Below are 21,214 nucleotides of genomic sequence, written 5' to 3' on the forward strand. Positions count from 1 at the left end.
GCTGGCTTCGAGGGGATCCTGAAACTTTTCATCTTTTCCTCAAAGTCCTTCTTCCTCTGAAGGATGTTTTCCATCCCGGCCTCGAGCCTTCTTTTCTTCCTCTCCAACTGTGCGGCCTGCTCGTCGTCTAGCGTTTCGGCTGCTCTCTTCGACGGCGTCATCGACGTCGAAGCTTTTTTCGGCTCCTTCTCCTTCGAAGTCCCTTTTTCGGGGGCTTGCTTCGACGACCTTGGCTTTTCGCCGGTCTTCAGCGCCCGGGAGTCCTTCTCGAAGGATCCGCTGGGCTCTTTTTCGGATGATGCAGCTTCGGTCATTGAATTTTTCGGTGCCGGTGCTCCCTTCGAGGCTCTGGACTCTGATTTCCGAGAGTCTGCCTTAGGCTTTCAAGGCCCTGTCGAGGTTTTCGGGGTCGTAGACTCTCCTTCCTTGTCAGACGTTTTCTTATCGGTCTCTGCGACCGTGAAGTCATCTGGACGTTCAGCGATGTTGTCCTAGTCGTCGGTGGAGAGGCCCAGTTCGTAAAGCTTCGGGCCTGGCCTTTGCCCTGCATCGTGTAGTGAGCTATCCTCTGCTTCTCTCGAACCCGGAGTGTCTTCGGTTTGAAGACGGAGCAGGCGTTGCAGTCTTTGCTCTCGTGGTCGATTGGCAGGCAGAGGTTGCAGACCAGGTGCTGGTCCTTCTGCGCGAACTTGTGGTGGCAGTTTCTGCAGAATTTAAAGGGTGTCTTGTACATCCCTGCGCTCAGGGGGCCCCCTGTGTGCGCATTCTCCGAAGGACGTCAAAGATCTCAAGGTTCTTCCCCTTCTTTGACGTCTCCTCTCTGATGCTCTTCTTCTCCCAATCTTCTCAGGTCTCTTCTGGCGAAAAGTTGCTGTATTTTCTCCTTTTCTCCTCCAAAACTTCTGGAGCTTCACGTGACGATCCAGACCCAACGGCGGAAAAAAGAACCTGAAGATGGCGCCCAAGGGTGGGAGCTTCCGCCGGAAGCATGCCGACGTCACCGAAGGTACACCAAATGGTTGGACATCGACGCCCACCTGGGCTACAAAAAAAAGAAAAAAAGAGAAAAAAAGACTGATTCCGTACCCAACCACCAGATTGCGGAATATGCACAGCATAGTGAATCCAGAAAGATTCACGCTGCAAAACTACAGAGCAAGCAAGGACCTGTCCCATAAAGTCAGTTGCATCCTGGGATGACCTGAGGGAGAACTGTGCCATGCTTCTACCATGCGGCAGTAGACAAAGCAATACTGTCTGCAGACCTTCTGGAATAGAAGGGAGAAGGTGAGCAACTGAGTCCCAAAGAGCAGAGGATGCTCGTGAAAACACACAGGCCATATTTAAAGCCCGGACGCCTGCGCTGGCAGAGGCGAACAGCCGGCGACCACAATCACCCATCTATCTAGATTCCCCGGTGGGAGGCAACAGGGACAAAGAGGGTGAGGACTGTAAATTAAAAGCTGCCTGGACAACCAGTCCCTGAGCTGTTGGGTGAAGAGACAGACAAAGAGGATCTCCTGGGGCAGGGCAGTGTCTACGAGCAATAACCCGATCAACAGGGTCACCTGAAGAGGGTCTGGACCATGTGCCATGCAGGATATCCAGTAAAGAGTCTCCGAAGGGCAGTAAAGGTTCTACTTCGATAGGTTCCAAATGGAGCAGATACACCAAAGGATTAGAGAGAAGAGGCACCATAGGGGTCTGAAAGCCAAGCACTGCAGCAGCCCCATGAATAGCGTGCACAAAGGTAGCACTAGACCCATCCATGTAGGAGATATCAAACGGTCAGTAGGAGACGGTTGAAGGCTAATTCTACCACTGGAAAGGAGCAGTGGGGGAGCCGGAGACTGACCCGAAGACCAGGCGACAAAGGGTACTTGCACCCGGGCTCCTTGATCAGGGGAGTCCAGGGAAACATCAGTTTCCAAGCCAGGAGGCGTAAATGGTAGCAGCGGCGTCGGTGGACACCGTGGTGGAGACCCATGGCGCTCGAGGAGTCAGGGGGAGCAACCACCGAAGGAAGCAGACTCGAAGCTGGCACCGATTGACGCCGCATCGGAGTCACCTCGACGACCTCCACAGAGGACTGGACTTAAACGTCGACCAACGCCGGGCCCACTCACTGCAACCTGCCTGAGGGAGCAGGAGGTGCCGGAACCGGCATCGAACCTGGTGTAATAACCGTCGTTGACCGGGGTGTCGCTGGTGCTGCATCCGACGTCGGCGCAGCAAGCCGCACAGGGTCATGCGCTGACTGCCGGGATGGGCTGAGCTCTGGGCTCTGGCTCAATGGCATCCCGTCAGCCTCTGGAATCTGAGTGAACGCACACAGTTGGTGCCGGTGAAACATCCGCAGAGGAAGACCCAGCATGAGTGCCAGATACCTCTGTCTGACCCGAAGGCGCACCAGGGAGAGGGGGAGACTCAAAACAAGTCTGGAGTGCCTTTGAATAAGCCTCCATTTGGGCACACGTTGCCCAAACACCTGGAAAGGGTGGGCACGGAGAATGAGGCTGCCGTACGCCCTCACCTGGTGCAGTGCGAGAGGAATGGGCGGCAGCGGCAGGGACAGTGGATGAAGATCTTCATAAGCAACACCTGTGCTTGCACTTACCTGTTGTCGCACGGCGGTCGCAGGAGCGACCTTGGGAACAAGCCCGATCCCTAGAAGAAGAGCGGTGATGGAAGTGAGCCAGACCAGACACCCGCGCGGCCAGCAACTTCATGCGACGCTCCCTCCCTCAAGGACTTGGTTTCATCCTCTGACAGGCGTCACGGTCCTTGGAGTCGTGGTGCACGCCGAGGCACCACATACAAATGTGGAGCGGGTCAGTGTCAGACATCTGATGCGCACAGGCTTCACAAGCCTTAAATCCAGAAGGCATTCCACACTGGTCCAACGACACCAAGGGTGTTGTAGAAGGCCAAAAAACCAGGCCGAGGAACTGCTGGTTTTCCAGGATCCATGCTCAAACGCGGAAAAGAAGAAAACTGACGTTAGCGGGCCGGGAGGGGCATATATGGCCTCGTTGACATAATTTCCGTGGACGACGTCAGAGCGGAGCCGGGCGGTGCTTCTGCAGAAAAGTTTCCGGATCTAGTCTGACGCCTGGGGATACTCTAAGTTAAGGAATCTGCAGCTAGACGTCTCTATCAGATAGTTGCCTTATGAGAAACCGACACTCATTACAGTAGGCATGCGCGGATTATGATGACAAGTTAGTGTTCACAACAATAAGCCAGGTTGGGATTCAGTGAAATCCCATGCCAAATGCCATAGGTCTGATTTGTTTATTATGAAACGTTATGACAAAGACAGTAGGTCTGGATTATGTATTGTGAAAATCATTTGTTAACGCCAGTGGGCTATTATCACGCTATTACAAGCTGTAGACAGGTATTTGGTTACATGTAATCCCACAGGATAACATAGTAGTCAAGTGTTTTGGTGCTGTTTACCCACTCTGGCAAACCCTGGGACAGACGTTTCACTGGGACGATTCTTGTTAGGCCCTATTAAAAGGGTCTGTAAATTGTTTTGCCCACTGTAAATCTGTACATCTGTATTTTTAAAACTATGCATGATGGTTGCCAGTTTATGCACATTTCAGTGACCTTTGTTGGTTATAGCATCAATCTAATGGTAAAGACTATATTACTTACTGGTTTGTTGGAAAACGTTAATAGCAGATTCCTTAGGAGTTATCAGTTTATAATGAAAGTTTTAGACAAAGCAGGTGGGCCTCATTTATTTATTGTGAAAAGCATATGTTAAAGACAATTGACTTTTTATAGGTGGATTGTTATTTTACTGTGCTAGAGCCTGTAAGGAGGTATTCTGTAGGGTGTGTGAATGTTGGTAATTTACGCAAAATGTAAGGAAAATTATTCAATATGCAAATTCATTATTTAGCACCAAAGTTTAGCGCAAAATGCATCCTAGCACCAATTTTTGATGCGAGGAAGCATTTTGCACTAGAAAAAAAGAAGGAAAAAAACAGAACAGGAAAACCTCCATCTCTTACACACACTCATTCCAATCCCTAAGTACTAAAAGCTGTGCACATACAGATCTGAAATGGGGCAATCAAACAAGACAGACCGCTACAACAAGATAATGGACAGCAGTGGTCTCAACTTTCTTAACACAAAGAGATTCATTCTCTCTAAAACTAGTGGGCAATTCTAAAGACCTTCAGAGTAACAGCCACATTGTTTTCTGCACATACGATCCAGGCTGATTTTTAATGGCTTTTTAGTGCCCACAAGATCAACGATTCAAAACAGGATAAAGTGAAAACTCAAAATAGAATTGGTAAGCATATGGCACTTTGTTTTACCACGTACAGTCTTTTTAAATATTCTCCCTTTCCATATTATCTCTATGAAGCATAATTTTTGTACGATTAGGTACAGCCTGATTTGGCGACCTTCCTCAAAGTGTTAGCAGATTTCTTAATTCTTTGCATTTTAAGAAAGTGAATATGAATCTTTGATTAACCGGCTTACTTTAGTCTGTCGCTTATTGAGGATAAAAAGTATAAAATCATTGACGTAAGCAACTTGGCACCTGGAAAGGGTGAGGGTTGGTAGTGGAAGGAATCCTGTCTGTGATGCAGGTAATGTACAGCTTGTAAACATGTTATTCAGTATGTTTCTAATGGTGTGAGTCAGTTGATTCAATGTCCTACTACAGGTATGAAGGCCTCAAGCCAATACGGGAGTCCTACCAACACAGCTGACACAGCTAGAAGAGGTGAAGGGACTCCGATAGCCATTCTTTTAGGTATAAAAAGGCCTAAAATTGCTCCTTCCAGAAGGATGGAAACTGCACAAATCACAGATAACATGCACAAAGAAAGTTATGGGTCTGCCTGTGAAAGTGGTGCCACATAGGAATATGCCTGCTCAAAAGGCAAAAAGTGCAAATACAGTCTGCAGGCTTACCTTGGTATCTGCCAGGCGGCTGGTGACAGCTGGGTCAGACAGGACCTCTATGAAGGCAAAGAAAGAGGCCATTACCAACAGAAGGGAGATGGCATCTTCACAACACAGTTCATAAGGCTCTGACGGAGGAGCAAGATAGTCAAATAAATCACAAACCACCATCAGCCTGTAGGCTGCATGACCGAAATAAGAAGGGTGAGAACCTGCACACAACTCAACGTGCAGCAGATGGGCTTGGTGGACATTATGGATAAAGGACATGGACTTGGGGAGGATGACATTTTAGCTTAGGGAGTACATGTGTAAGGAGGGGGCTTCACTTTTCAACCTTGTTTTGGCATGAATGTTAAAGATGTTTAAGGGTGGGGTATCACCTTTGAGGAAGTGCTTGTGCTCAGGGTGGATGATGAGAAAGATCTTAATATTTAAGGGACCACTATTTTTCCAGACGGGACGACAGGGGAGCAAAGAGAATCTCACCTTTTAGAGAGTACTTGTGCCCGGACGAGGCATGCACCTGCATGAACTTGGACCTATTCTCCAGCAGCAGTTTGTTGTCCATCTTCACCGCCTGCTGGAACATGTAGTCGAAGAATTGATCACGCACAAAGCCTGGACTGGCTATGAGCACACACTTCACCACTGTGGACATCAGAGGCAAGTGGAGTTAGGAAGGAGGAGAAGGGAGGGCACTGACAGGAGAAAAAGTGGAGGAGGAAGGAAGAGAACAACAATGGAAAGATGGGGCGAGGGAAGGGGCAGAACGGAGGAAGGAGAAGAGAACAGTATAGATAAGAGGAAGGAGAGAGTGAAGAAAGGTTTGGAGGGTAGAAGGGCAGAATGGAAGGAGAAGACCCAAAGAAGAAAAGAAAAGTGGAGACAGGGGGGAAGAAGAGTGTGAAATGAAGAGAGGAAGAAGGCAACAGAGGAAGGAGAGGGAGAAGAGAGGAGAATAGGTGCAAGGCAAAAGAAGACTTAAACATGAAGGAAAAAGTGTGGATTGGAGGAAGAAGATGAATTAAAGAAAAAGAATACAGGAAGGAAGTTAGAGTGAGAATTGGAAGGGGGAGTGGAGAATGACAGGGTGAAAAGGGAGTGTGAAGGGAGGATTGGCAAAATGTGTGGGGAATAGAACGTAGAAGATTTGGAATAAAGTGGGAGTACAGGAGGGGTGAAGAAAGAGGGTGACAACAGAATGGTGGAACATGAGAAGTGAAAGAAGGATGAAGGAGAGGAGAAATATGAAGGAGAGGAGCAGGATAGTAGAACGGCAAGAGCAAGGAAGGCGGTGGAGGTGTAAGGACAGAAGGAGGTGGGATGGAAGAGTGTGAAGAAACGAAGGATGAAGGACACAGAGAGAAGGAAGGGTGTGAGATGCAGGCCAGTATCTAAAATTCAACCTTCATCAATGTGCAAGTGAAGTTTTTATTACATCATACTGTTATACCACAAACGCAGTTCTGATTCTGTAAAATGTATGTAACCTAGGAGAGATTAATTAAGCTTGAGTTTGCGAGATCTGCATTACCAGATGCATGTGGACCAAACCTGGCAGATTTTGAACGAGGGCGAGCTGGTAACAGAACAGCTTCATAATCTAAAGGATAGCTGTTCTGTTTCAGCCCGTAAAACCCTCCCACCCAGAAAGATAGCGTTATTGTCAGAGTCCTCTAAAATCTGTACAACTGAAGACATATCTCTGCAATCTGAGCCTGTAGGAACTGTTAACACAAGTGTTAACTGATAACTCTCCTGTGTAGGCCTCGATTCACGTAATAGGAAGGATAGGTCTGCTACCAAGGCATGCAAAGACATGTTACCTAAAATACACATATTTCAGAGACCCGTGAAACCAGAGAGACGGTCCTTGTGTCCGAGACCAACACCGTAAAGGCTCTTTTTTTGTAAGGAAGGAGTAAGGCAGACCCATTTTCTCAGTCTCCAGGAGGTAATTTTTTTTGCAGAGAAGCTCACCTTCAAAGTTTATATGTCGGAGAATACCTTGCATCACCTGTTCATAAAACCGCTCCAAAGCCTGCAGAGGAAAGAGATTTAACAATGTTGGTTCCATGTGGAACTTACTGTAACAATATCACAAGAACACCAGACAGAAGCCAAGTGCTGAGCAACAGACAAAGTAAGTGGCGCTCCTCCCACCCAACTATACTCTCAAAGGGCTGATGCACCTTCTGGCAGGGACATAAGAACATAGGGAGGGAATTGGATTAGATGCCACATGCACATGCTCCGAAAAACCTCAAATGGCTTTTGTGCTAGTCCTGAAACCAAACAAAAGCACATTGCATACATTAAAATACACATGTTTGTACATCAATGTGGAAAGGGCAGCTAAAATGCTTATATTTGGATAAGAAGTGCTCTTAGTCAGTGGTTTTTCTGAATTGCTGAAATACAGACGAAGGATGTTCCGGCTGTGTCAAACTCACAAAACGACAGTGTACTGGAAGGCCAGGACTGGGCGACAAAAACAGGTAGAGTAGGTCCATGGGCAGTGGCACAAGATTCTACTACTTCGCACAGGTTCCATCGCTGACAAAGGAAGTTACAATTAACCACCACCTTGCCCACCTTGGACAAAGCACACACAGGGAACCCAACACAGAAGACACCAGAGGTTTAAAACCTCAATGGGACTCAAATTAAGGATATGCAGAGGTTACAAAGGATATTCACAACCATAAACTGTTATGTTTCATATAGGTACCCCAATATAGGCTCAGGTAGCAACCTAACCTTTCACCTTTATTTTCCTTTGCCATTACACCACATAATGCTTCTTGGGGCTGACCTTTAGCCTACTTACAGTACTGCTTACAGGACGTGGGGTTTCCCTGAAAACTAGCCTCATTCAATTATGCATGAGAATTCTTGGAAACTCAGCAGGACTACCATTTCCTGCATAATAAGTATGTATAAGAGTCATTCCTTCCGTCATCCTAAGTCTGAAATGATACAGCAAGCTAGATCCCCTGAGGGTACCACTTTGGGTATGTAAACACCATATCTTTGCTGAGGCAGGGAGAGAAGAAAAAGGACTTCCATGCTGACACACTGAAGCAAGACGCTGAAGTTCCTGCACGCAGACACTCCAGCTCGCAGTGGTCTGACATCCCTTGCATTGTGTCCATCTCGAGACCAAGACGGGCCCCATAGTCCCTCACTTCAGATAATGAGCTTGACTTTATCCCCGAGGGATTCTTGGCTCCACACCTACATACATGCTAGGTACACTTCGGTACATCTAGTTAGGGTTGCATTGTAGGAGTACGCATTATTACGGTCATGTACTTTTATACCTGCCTGTATTCTTCGCTTTAGAATTATGGTAGAGATCTACCATCCTTTTACTCTGTTGGCGCTTATAATCATTTACATCTGTTTCTGTCTTATGGTTGTTTCAGCACACATATTTTACACTAGAATGACACTAGTTCAATAAATGCTTTTTGAAAACGTTCCCACCATTTATTCTGTGCATCTCTCTGAGACAAAGTGAGCACGAGTGACTGAGCGAAAAGTACTATACTGTTTACACGATCTCTGATGGGACAGAGTTATCATGTTCGATAGTTGCCAAGAACTATACTCTCCTTGGTAAGAGGGGTTTCTAGTGGCACTGGGAGATAGTAGGTCTACAGGCGAATATACCCGGTGGGGGTGTCTGGAATCAGTCTGGACACCAATCCCACAGTCTATGTTGTCTAAACCCTCAGATCCTATATAGATTTTTGGGAACTACACGACATGGCACCAACAACATTGTTTTGATACTTATTTAATGGTCAAATCGGAGTAGTTCAGTTGTGCTATTCTCAGAGACCCTTAATCACATTTTCCCAAAGACGTCTGGAGTGGGAAGAGAACTATCCGCCACAGCCGAGTAGGCATATCCTATGTATTGGCTGTAGGTTTATCAAGCTTGCGAAGAACACATAGTTCCAATTGTGCATAAAACCTTATCTCACTTTCCTTGAAACTTCTTTTTCAAAATAATGGCTGACGAAGATGGCACTGTGTCAGCACAACGTGCGGCTGCAGCAAGGGAGGAAAAAGATTAAATAAACATTTCAGAAAACGTTAGAACTGCCCTTAATCTAAAACTAGCAGACTATGGAGTCACAGCTAAGGGTGGGACTGTAACATTTGTGATTTAGAATCTCGAATCATATAGGATAGAGGTATTCTATTCATGGGTTAAATTCCCACAAGCAGATGCACAAACACATACATTTTATTCTTAAACTAAAGATGAAACACCAGATGAATACAGTCATCTACCAGGAGCACTTAAACTGGTTTAAAGGCGCCCTCCCACAGACAAAAGAAAAAGTGAGATTCAGTCCGCTTGGAAGAGATGTGCAACTTGGTCAGTCCTAGCTGCATACACACTGCATCCAGACATTGGCTTTGACGTAATGTCATACGCCAATGACACTCAGATCCTGATCACCCTTGGCCCAGATCCAACAGACACCAAGTCACGTTTTAAAGATTGCATGATCAATATCAACAGGTGGATGAACGTAAATCATCTACAATTAAACAGAGGTAAAACTGAGATAGTACTCTTTGGCAGGGCTCATGAGCACTGGTCCAGTGATTGGTGGCCCCTAAATCTCAGTCCTTGTCCAATGCCCAGGCAGTCAGTCCGAAATTTAGGAATCCAAATTGACAATCAGTTATCAATGAAACATCAGGTGATTTACATAATAGGTTCCTGTTTTGGCATTATTCGCAATTTGCGCAAGGTCTTCAAATGGATTCTGATGGAAGCTAGAAACCACTAGTCCAGGGACTGATTATCAGCAATATGAACTACGGAAATGCCTCATTGTCTTCAAAAATTGAACACCTTTTATCTTGACTGCAGGTCCTGCAGAACACCGCAGCCAGGCTAGTTATGAACCTCCCATCGGGTTATCCTTCTGCTTCCAACCTGAGATTTCATTGGCTTCCTGTCAGGAAGCGTACTTGTTTTAAGATCCTACGCTTAACGCACAAGAACATGTACTGCAGAGGCCCGAACTATTGGGCAAACAAGCTCAAATGGTACCAGCCTTGTAGGACCTTGAGATCCAGCAATAGGTTTCTCCTTACTCCCATCAGAACCTGTACTATCAGAACAGAGAAAGAGCCTTCTCTTCTCTTGCACTCACTCTTTGGAACAAACTGCCTTTACACCTACGCGCCATCACTGCCCACAATTGTTTTCATAGGGAACCAAAAACATGGCTGTTTGATAACTAACCGACTTTCTTCTCTTAGCTGATTCTATATGAGACTTACAGGTGATTTGTGAGCTTAATAAATTACCCTGATTTGATTGACACAATACCAGTAGCAGACTTTTGTCCACTTCATAAAGAAATTATAAAACTTTACAGAAGCCTGAAACAGTTTGTGATGAGAACACTCACACTTCAGCCAGCAACAGCTACACCAACAGGACAAATTCAGGGATCTACAACTAAAATAACTCCACAAATGCTACACGCAGTTATGGGTAAAATGCCCATTAGACGTGAGCAAATGCCATTCTGTATAGCTAAAAAAATAACACAGGAAGAGACAGTGTTTCCACACACAAGCCCTCAAGAAAAACCCAGAATTCTAACAAAATGCTAGCCAATGGGGTCAGCTCCCCAGATAGAGGACTGTACCTCTAGGGGTACAGTTGTCGCTGCAATATATACCAGAACTCATGGTATCCCTTCATTAGCAGTTATACCAGAAGTATTTAGACAAATACAGAATGAGTACGGAGCAGAACCTACTCTGAACTTGTAGATGAAATTATTTGGAAATGTTGCCCAGGTGTCAGCTATTATATTAGCAAACATAAAAGGGGGGGCAGCAGCAGTGAAAATAAGCCAACGCATGAGAAATTTCACTCATTTACAACAGGAATGTGAATTACCTAAAATTATCGAAGACACCTATGCTGAATTAGGTAGAGATAGTTTGGGCGCTAGAGCAACAAAACCTCAACTTATGGGTGGTCCTGAGAAAGAAAACACAAGTCAAGCACCTGATTCTTCCAAGAAGAAATGGAATAATAATAATAAAGAAAGGCAGCGAAAAGAAGAGCCTTCACAGGTCCTCATTACGAGTGGCCTGCTAATTCCGGTTGACCCAGTAACGTGAAAATATATTGCGCTAACTGACTATCTTGGACAAAATAGCAGGCCAAAATATCATTAAGCATATACAAATGTGTAAAGGTGTACTATATTTAAATCCACATATATGTGCAGATTATATATACTCAAGGTATGTAGATGAGGACTAAAGAATAGTAAATCTATACGTACATATATATACTTACTTTCTAGAGATTTTCACCACAAGATCAATATTTTAGCAGCACAATGTTTCTGGTGATATTAAACTCTGCTGGCAAGTGGCATTTCAACCAAATATTTGGGTGGAATTCCCAGTGAAAATGTGGGAATTAGCACCAGAAGTCCGATTACTGTATCTTATCCACCAGAAAAGTATGACATGGCAGTGCCACAAGGAAACAAAATAGTTCAGAGAGGATGGTGACTAGCAGCTCAGGCGGCACTGTTCAAACTGGAGTACAACCACAGCTGATATGCATAGTATAGTAAACATAAAAACAAAACAGTAGGATAAATGTGCTCAGATTACTGATTCAGATTAGTTCAAGCATTTCCATACATCACGTTTTTGCATCTACATGGATTTCATCTGTATGAGAGTGGCCGGTCTAAAATGTTCTATAGGACATTTGGACTTGGTAAATACAGTATAGTAGCAAAGAGTACTCCTCTGCAAGGTTAGGCAAAAGCCAAGAAATCTGCAGAATCTTTGGCAGAGCTAAAAAAGTGATCCAAAGAGATCTGACCCTCTTAGGATTGCTCCAATTGCTCACATTCTGCTGTCTGCCAGAGCGCAGGAAGTAATGAAAGAAGCGGAGGACAAGTTGATTAAATTATGCGGAAAAATAGGTCAATTAAGCGGTATAATGCTGAGTATTCTGGGGCAGTATTAGTTTACTACTTAGATATTTTAATGTACATTAAAGCCTCTCTAGGCAAACTCGGGTTTCATCTCATTTGATACCGGAATACAAAAAGAAAGCATTTGAAAGATGAACTATTAAACTTTTCAAAGCACCTGCCCATGCGTAACACTACAAGTGGCACAAAAAAAAAAGTATAATCCATTGGAGTTAAACGATGTTTTGTTGAACTCTGCAGATTAGGCATCAGTTGGTGGATTATATACCAAATGTGGCAAATCCATCATTAAGCGGACATCACCAAAGAATCGCATAGTTCTAGAGGCCTTTACTGTAGCTCCGTCTTTTTTTAAATTCAGTTCTGGATAGTTTTACAGTGAGGCCACGTTAACAGATGGTGCTGCAGAGTATTTAAAAAACCTTTATCTCTTGCAAAATGAAATTTGTCCAGTTCTTTGCAACCCTGCCGTGCACACTCCTGAAAATTAAACAGAGTGATGCTAACATTGTTACACTTGGAAATATAAAGTTACTGAATTAACCTTTTCCATGCCCATGACGAAGTGAGCTCGTCATGAGGCACCGTGCTCCGGTGCTCATGATGAGCTCAGCTCGTCATGAGCCGTGGAACGCTCGCATGCGGGGATAATTGCCCTGCTGGGCTGAGCGTTCCACGGGAGCCGGTGCACCTGCGACGAGCTCAGCTAGTCATGAGCACCGGAGCGCCGTGCCTCATGACGAGCTGAGCTCGTCGTGAGCATGCGGGTGCTGTGCGCGCCCCCCTCCCCCCAAGCACAGCGGGGGAATTACCCCCGCAGCGTAGGGGTTAATGGTAAAGGGGGCAGTAAGCCCTAGGACTGAAACAGATTGTTGAGTGCATAAGAGAAGTATTTCACAATATCATCTTCAATCTCCTAGCCCAGCCGCAAACAAAGAAATCAACAGAGTTGTGTCACGCATGCGTTGAAGTCTGGGAGATTTTGTACCGACACATTCATTTTCACAATTATCCCACTCAAATTTTATATATTTAAATGTGTGTGTGTGTGCGCATCTCAATTCCAGATACTATTAATTAAGATAGTCCATGTACTGATCGATCATAGACTGATACGCTCTGATGATACTAGCTCATCTATATTTTGACACTGAGAAGTTTTACAGGCAAGTAAAACTTTCACACATGCGTTTTTACGTGGTAATGCTTTCCCATGGAGAAAAAAAACCATATACTGCATACAGGTACTTGCAAGCATATTTCAGGGGTCTCCTTTAGGACTTAAAGTGCTAGGGGGTCCAGGGGCGTAACAAGCCCCCGTATCCCCCGCATTGCCCCCCCCCCCTCCCCCCCAGCCCCAGGGGCCCCCTTGGCACAGAGTGCATTTGCAGACAGCAGGGTCCATCTGGAACGTACTTTTAAAGTAACTCATGCCGCGCCTCATAAATAAACCAGCGGGTACGTGATGAAATTTTGCGTGGCACGCAGCTGGGGGGGAATAGGGTGGAGCAAGGCTGGGCCAGTATTGTCATGCGCAGAATAACCTGCACGTGCTTGGCAGGTGGGTCCAAGGCAGTGAAACGGAGACCATAATATAATAACTGCTCCCTGTGGTCTTCTGCAGCCCACCCCTGCCGGCCACCGAAGCTGCAGGCCTCAGGTGACACAAAATAATGCTGCTAATGTTGATCAATTTACATTTTAATGTAGTGTTAAGGCGCGCGATCACGTTAAGGCCGTTTTTGGGAACTTTAATTCGCCAGCCACACAGATCCCATGAAGGGGACGCCCGACATGATGTTCATTACAGAGTGGAGGTGGGCGACGCACACAGCGAGTTGTCAGTCAGTCGGGGCATCACTGTGCGCTGTAAAGATCCTAATGTTTTCAAATAATTTTGCAGATCATGTTTTGGCCTCCTTTGGTGCGGTCTAGCAGGGCTGGCTGCCCGTTTCATCCTTCTCTGCACCTAATATTACTGTGAGAATCATTAAGTTGGACAAGAAAGCACTGGAATACCGTGCTTGTAATTAACTTCGCTTAGAAACAATTATTCCACTTTATCAGTCAAAAGACTGTAGCTGATAAATACATTTGGCTATGTTTACTTGTTTCATTGCTATAGTTCATAAAGAAGTGACGTTACGGACCGCACATTAAACACATTAAACTGCTTAAAATAATAGCTTCAGGTTGTGCAAATGGTTGTAATTTGAGATATTTATACGCTTACCTCGCCTTCATTTACGTCAAATTATGCTGCTGTTTCGTCGATTTCCGAGCTGCCTTTGACTCAGTAGATAGAAGCAGCCTTTGGGAAGTGCTAGAAAATTATGCATTGCCGGAGGGCATATTAAATATTCTAAAAGAATTACATAGTGGCAACTGGGCCCAGGTCATTAGAGATTCAAAGGGCTCATTAACGCAGAAAATCCCTGTAAAGAATGGCTTGAGACAAGGGTGCGTTTTGGCACCCTTGCTCTTTTCAATCTTCCTATCAGACCTTCCCGTGGTTTTGGAAGTTGAAAAGAGTGCGAGCCCGCGCATGAATAATAATAAAGTTGCATGCCTTTTATATGCTGATGATCTAGTGATCGTGGACCAAACTGAAATGGGCCTCCAAAGGAAATTAAATGCTTTTAAAATATATTGTGACAAAAAGTTTCTATCGGTGAATATGGAGAAAACAAAGATCCTATGTTTCGGGAAGAGGGTAAAAAATTTAAAATGGTTTTTAGGTTTAGACAAATTAGAGGTAGTAAATGAATACAAATATCTAGGCCTGTGGTTTGACAGTGCATTGAAGTGGAATACCCATGTGGCGGCACAAACTTCAAAGGCGTCCTCATCGGTCTGTGGATTGAAAAAATTTAATAAGGACTATGGTGACATGTCTCACAGACCGTTACTAAAAGGCATTTGAAGCTATGATACCCCCACAAGTTCTCTACGGCGCTGAAGTGCTCTATCTGAGTGGTAAAAGAGGTTGGGACCGAGAGGAAGGGAAGATAATTAAAATGCTGTTGTCCCTACCTAACGGATCCATGTTGCAAGCTATTAGATTGGAGGTAGGCTTGACGGCATGGGAGGTAAAGGCACAAATGTCATTGCTAAGATTTTGGAACCGCCAGACGCCCGGTGGTGATCAGAAGGTGTCAATTTGGTGCAGAAAGGAAATACAAGCAAGCAGTTTACATTGGGCACGGGAAGTGAGGAAAACCCTTCAGCTAGTAACTGCGCAATTAAAGTTGACCCTCGAACAACCCTTATTGGACCTAGTTTTTACTAAGAAAATGCTTAGGGGCCGAGGGCAAGAATATTCCAGATCACAAGATCTGGAGTACCTGAAGTTGAAAAAATCAGTAAACTGGGTAAGGAATGAATGGGAAAAGGATGTCCGGTTCCCTTATTTGGATGTGTTACCCAGTAAATGGTTAAGGTACGAAATCATGAAGGTTCGGGTAGGCTTAAATCCATGGAAGATCGACAGTAAATTAAAAGTAGCCCTGATCCAACCTGATGGTATTTGTAAATGTGGCCTAGGTGTGAAGAATGATATTTTACATATATTACTGGACTGTACATGGATTTTAACAGTGCGTAAAATGTTTTTGCGTCCAATATTTTTAAAGTATAAGGTAAACGCACGATCAGAGGCTGTTGTTCTCCTTACTGAAATGTCGTTTTTAGATATCACAATTGCGTTGGGGAAATTTTTGAAAGCAATAAGAGAAGCTGTAAAGGAGACAACCAAGGAAGTTGGGAAATTTTAAGATATTAAGATTTTAAAAAATGGAAAATATCAATTTAGTGCTTTTATGGTTTTAAATGTGTACTGAGTGTTAAAATGAACTATGATGTAAAATTTCTATTGCTAAGTGGATCCATGGTCTTGTGTATGGTTTATAGACTATTGTCTAAATAAACTTTGATTTTACTACTACTACTACTTCGTTTTGCTGGCCAGAAAGTGCCACTCATAGTCGATCAAATGTTACTCATTATCACACAGAAATTATGAAAATGTCACACATGGCAATTTGAGGAGGACGCCGGCAGGCCGCGCACTGAGGAGCGGGCGCTTTTGGAGGAGTTCCCGGTGCGCCTCACGCTGGGCCCCACCGTGTGCGCTTTTATCATCCGTGCCCCCACTTCCCCGCATCCTCAGCTGGTCCCCTGATACAGGCCTCGAGTGCAACATCTGCGGAGGGGGGAGCAGAGAGGGACTTTCTTCTTGAGAGATTTCCAGGGCTCGAGTCGGGGTACCTCACGGGTGGACGGCGTCCCCCCCACTTATTTCACCGGGGAGCTCGATAACTAGAGCAAATGGAGCGACATATTCACTCTTTGACCTCTCTGGGGGGGGAGATCAGAGCTCATTCAGAACGCTGCTCACGCGCTGGCCTCTCCAATGCAATTGCATCTAAGAGTTGAGCGAGAGGGAGGCATGGAGTCTGATGGCGCAAGCCACCTTTCGAGACGTCACTTGCTGGTGTGACGTCAGCATCCCCCCACTTCTTTTTAGGTCGAGGTACTATCCGGTTCTGCCGAAAGTACAGAGATCTAATGACTCTTAGTAGTACGATTTGTCCCGCCTCTATTTTTGCCTCTCTCCCATTGGCTGGCTTCCTAAACGGAGGCCAGCCATTGGAAGAGAGAGCTGTCCCTCCGAATAGGCTCCGTCCGGATTTGGAGGTGTGTTCGGTGTTCTTCTTTCCACTTTTAGGCCACGCCCATTCTGAGAACACCGAACACTCCCCCAAATCCGAAAAATTTCTGAAGCTTGAGGCCGCCATTTTCCTGCTGGTAAAGTTGAGGTAGGCTGCTCTTTCCTCGTTCTCTCAGTCTTTTTTCCCGCCCCCTCCCACTGCCCGTGTCTTTTTGTTCCTGTTGTATACCGCCCCCTCACGCTGTCCGTGTTTTTGTATCCCGCCCCCTTTGATGTTGTGAGAACCAGCTCCGATGTTCGGACTTGTTGTCAGTGTCACGCGTGTCCTTCCATTTGGTGTTCTAGGCTACTTTCAGATGCATTTCCTCTAGTAGACACATTATCAAGAGTGGCGCTTGTTCGTCGCATGACGTGTTTGCCTACGCGCTGTTTGGGAGAGGGAAGATGGCGGACGGGGAGGGCGAACCGGATTCGGGAGCCAAAGACGACAACAAGAGGAGGATGCCACCGGAGTTGGTGCAGCATCTACGGAAAACCCTACGAGGCTTGGAGACCCGGCTGCGGGAGCAAGCAGCGTGCGAGGCAGCCACGGTGTCATACTGCAAGCGTTTCTGCCAGGTGAGAGGGGCGGGAGGCTAGGAGAGAGACAGAACCGCGCTGCTGCTGGAGGGGGGCGGTGCGGCTGCAGTCTGTCGAGATGTTCACTCACGCCATTACCGAGGTGCCGTATTTCATCATGTTCTTCGGGCCCTGGTAAATATGAACAGATACTTTGATGCGAAGAATAGCACACCTCCTTTAAAAACAAAAATAATCTCCCACGCAGTGTTGCTGACTGCAAAGCACATGCATTCCTTAACTAACGTGACATCTTTGAAAGTCGCTCGCAGAATTTCAGCCGAATTGCAATGTGTGAAGTAAGAACAAGTGTCCCCTCGATTTATCACTAAATTAAGTTGATTTCGAGTTGTCTTTAACTACTTGCTATACTAGAAAACGAATTGAAAAGCATATAACTGTCTGATTGTAGGGCTCATAGGCGAACGAAGGTGTAGTGTTAGTTGTTACACCCCTGCGGGGTTTGCTCGGGCATTGGCTGCTGACGTGGCGGCACCACAGTCACTTCCTCCTCAGGCCAAAGGGGGACTGGGGTCTGAGTGAGCGTCGAAAAGGCTCCCTAGACCATCGCACTATGATGAATACTTTGGTCCAAGTCCACGCGTACACCTCCACGTCACAGCACTCCCTGTTAAGCCGGAAGAGACTTCATTTTTTGCCTGACTTAGATATTTCTGAACCTTATTTCAACTTTCTCTGCTAAAATATCCCTCAACGTAAGCCAAATACTTTTCACACTTTCAGTACTGCAAACACCTCTCACATCCAACTGCAAGGATCTCAAGTTTCAAGAGTGCAGCAGTGGGATTTAATAACTTTGTCCAGGGTAGGATTTCAAAGGCCTAGTAGTTTTCGCAAGACATGCCAAGTACAGTTATGAATTGCCATTGAACAATAGCATTTAAAACAGGGCGTTATACACCTTCAATGTGGTAGACTTTCCTTGTGCAAAGTGCCACAGAAACATAAAATCATGCACTGAAGTAAATATGGTACGATAAACTGGCCGTGTGCGGCTGTCGAGATTTGTGAAACGGGACACAGTGAAAAAGTTGTCCTAGCTTCGAATGGCATCGAGACCGATCTAAGGTGTGGGATGTTTTAAGTGACTTTAGAAATCTCTGCACCTAGCTACCAGTCCTATTATCTCTTGTAAAAGGGCTCAGCTCAATATCAATCCTCAAAAAGGAAGATTCTTCCAAGGTTTCACTGGGAACCGTCTTCACTTCACTCTTCACAATACACCGGACACTCCAAATATAACTGAGTCACACCTCTGTGAGGATTTACTTACACAGTCCTAAATTAACTACCAAATTTAGAATCTCCTATTTTGACCCAACTTGGTTTTAAAATTCTTACCCAGTCTCCCACTTTAACATCTGGAGTTATCATATGTTTACCGCAGTTAAACTTGTTTAAATGCATTCCAGCCTTGCTGCTATTGTCTTACCTACTATATCCTGGTTGCAACTAACAGAACTCTTAGAGCTCATCTCCTTGAATCACCAGTGTTTGAATATGGTGACTGGCTCTCTACCCTTCAGTAATTGGAAGGGACTTATTTAAGTGATGGTATGAGGGGTACTTCCGCACAACCACAGTTTTTCACTTACTATATCCTTTCACTCGTGCTCAAAAGTGTGCACCCATTTTACGCAATCTTTGAGAACCCTGTTAAGTCTTTCGCCTTGACTGTTACATAGAGTTTCATATAAGGCAGTTGTAATATGTTTAATTCCACATCAGGCACTAATCCATCTTATTTGTGACTTATGTTATATGCCATTATCTGTAACTGGGGAACCTGGGTGTTCTTCTCTACTGAAGATATTTTTAAAGAAATTCATTATTACACTAGCTGTGGCCTTTTCTACACATTTTACTACAGGCCATTTGGAACTGTTATCTACTAATACTAGTGCAAATCTGGCATTAGCTGGCAAATTATGTCACGGACCTGAACTATTAAATGCAATTTCTTCCTACATTTGACCTGGCCAAGGAACTGGAGTAAGGGTCACAGAGTTAAGTTTAATCATCCTGTCACAACTTACACACTCATTTTCTTACACACCTGTATGCCAGACCACCAAACATGCTCTCAAAGTCTTCTCTTCAAGGAATACACACCTGAATGCCCTCCATAGACCACTTGAAGAATTCTTAGTCACATATTTGATAGAGGAACACATTTCCCACCTTTAAACAACAAAATCCTTCTACTTAAAGTTCATTGGTTACATTCCACACAGCTAGTTTTGTAGGCATATATTTTCGTTCTATCCAAACTTCGACCCCACAATCCTGAACTTTGCAACTCATACATCCTTCTTCTTTTTCCAATCTTCCTTACAGACAACTCTCACAACTAGAGAAATTATCTCTCATAATATTTCCAATAGTTCAACATCCTTTTTATAATCAACTTTGCCATCTATGCTAGAAACCTCTAAAGGTAACGTTGAAAAACAATCAACTGTCATACTTATATTACAAGTAGGGCTCCTGGTTTTATGGTATTTTTTTTTGCCATTTCCTTCTGTATTTATCCATATTTATTTTTTGGGCATGTTTTCTGTATTTATCCACATTTATTTTTGGCACAAACATAAGACGACGCTAGAGCTAGTATTTTTCCACATTTATTAAAATTGACAATGTTATTCGTTTTCGTGTACAATATAGTCTATATTGTACTAGAAAACAAATAACGAGCTTTGGCATAGCCAATAGGTCTCACCTTTGGGACTTTATAAGTATTTAGTTAGAGAGCACAATATCCTTGGTGCAACAATATCAACTGTTACATGGATAAAGACTTATAACGTCCCAAAGGCAAGACCTATTGGCTATGCCAATGCTCGTTAAGTTTCATGTGGCAGCAGTTTGCATGTGGAAGAATAGGTGCTTCAACAGCTGAGCACTGATTTTGAGGCTACGCAATAATAGTCACAGTATGCAAGTGCAACAAAAGCTTGCACATTTGTGAAACAGTTAAACTTGCATTGAACGCTTAAAAATTAATGCTCTCATAGGAAAATAGTTATCAGGTTTAAAAGATTCCAACCAAGTAGTATGTCATAGCTCTGGGAAACCAACATTAATGACTAAATTAAACAAAAATTTAAATTAAGTAACAATATATTCTTAACACAATGTTCTCTTGCAGACTCTGTAAACAGAAAAAAATGGTCAGTGTTTTTTTTGGGGGGGGGGGGGGGGGGGGGGAATCTGTGGTCCCTACTTGTGAGATGCTTTTTCACTATTTCAGTACATGCATTTCCCCACTGGCGCAGTAAAAATAAAATGAAAAGTAAGAAATAGCGAATAGGCAGATTGGGAACACATGGGATACTGGAATCAGTCAACAAAACCTCTCTAAGTAATGTAAATGCTCCTTTGAAGACCTGTGAAAAACGTGTGCTTGTCAGATAAGACGCTAGAAACATCTCGAGCGGACACAGGAGGGGGGGGGGGGGGGGGGGGTGAAGGGGTGTTGCATTCCTTTGTGCCCTGTGATTGGCGTGCAGCATGATGCAGGTAACTGGAGACAAGTCACAGGGCAAGTGCAGGGCCATTAGGTAGCGCTTTCGCGCGCTAATGGCCCTGTTAATCGCAGAGGGGAATTTCCTTTGTCCCCTCGTGCCCCCACTCTTGTCCCCCGTATTCCCCTCACTCCGAACTCTGGGGGGGATATATCCCCCTCGACCCCCACACTTCCTATGCACATGCCTCAATCTGTAGTGGCACAAGAAAGAACTACCACTGACGGCCCTGGAATACAAATATTGGCCTGCGCTACACCCCTCTGCTCAGCTTAAAAGTTCCCGTCATGTGCCTCAGGTGCCAGTGATGGCCTCCTCCTTTGACCTTGTGGCCTGCGCAGAAAGCCCAGCCAGCCAGCAGCTGCATATATTAATCCAACAGTCACAGTCAGCTATTTACTCTTGCGTGGGTCCCACAGCATGAG

The 21,214-nt window shown here is 44.9% G+C and overlaps 1 protein-coding gene across 1 annotated transcript in view; it reads right to left on the reverse strand.

Annotated features, from left to right (window-relative positions):
• Window positions 1-21,214, reverse strand: part of PELO (pelota mRNA surveillance and ribosome rescue factor) — a 314,258-nt gene that overhangs the window by 161,291 nt on the left and 131,753 nt on the right. Inside the window, exons 6-8 of the mRNA XM_086931709.1 lie at window positions 6,925-6,985; window positions 5,431-5,592; window positions 4,951-4,997 (exon numbers count right to left, since the gene is read on the reverse strand). Coding sequence (XP_086787835.1) covers window positions 4,951-4,997; window positions 5,431-5,592; window positions 6,925-6,985 — 270 coding nt within the window. The remainder of the gene's footprint in view (window positions 1-4,950; window positions 4,998-5,430; window positions 5,593-6,924; window positions 6,986-21,214) is intronic.

Source organism: Lissotriton vulgaris, chromosome 7 (genome assembly GCF_964263255.1).
Source record: "Lissotriton vulgaris chromosome 7, aLisVul1.2, whole genome shotgun sequence".
Lineage (NCBI taxonomy): Eukaryota > Metazoa > Chordata > Amphibia > Caudata > Salamandridae > Lissotriton > Lissotriton vulgaris.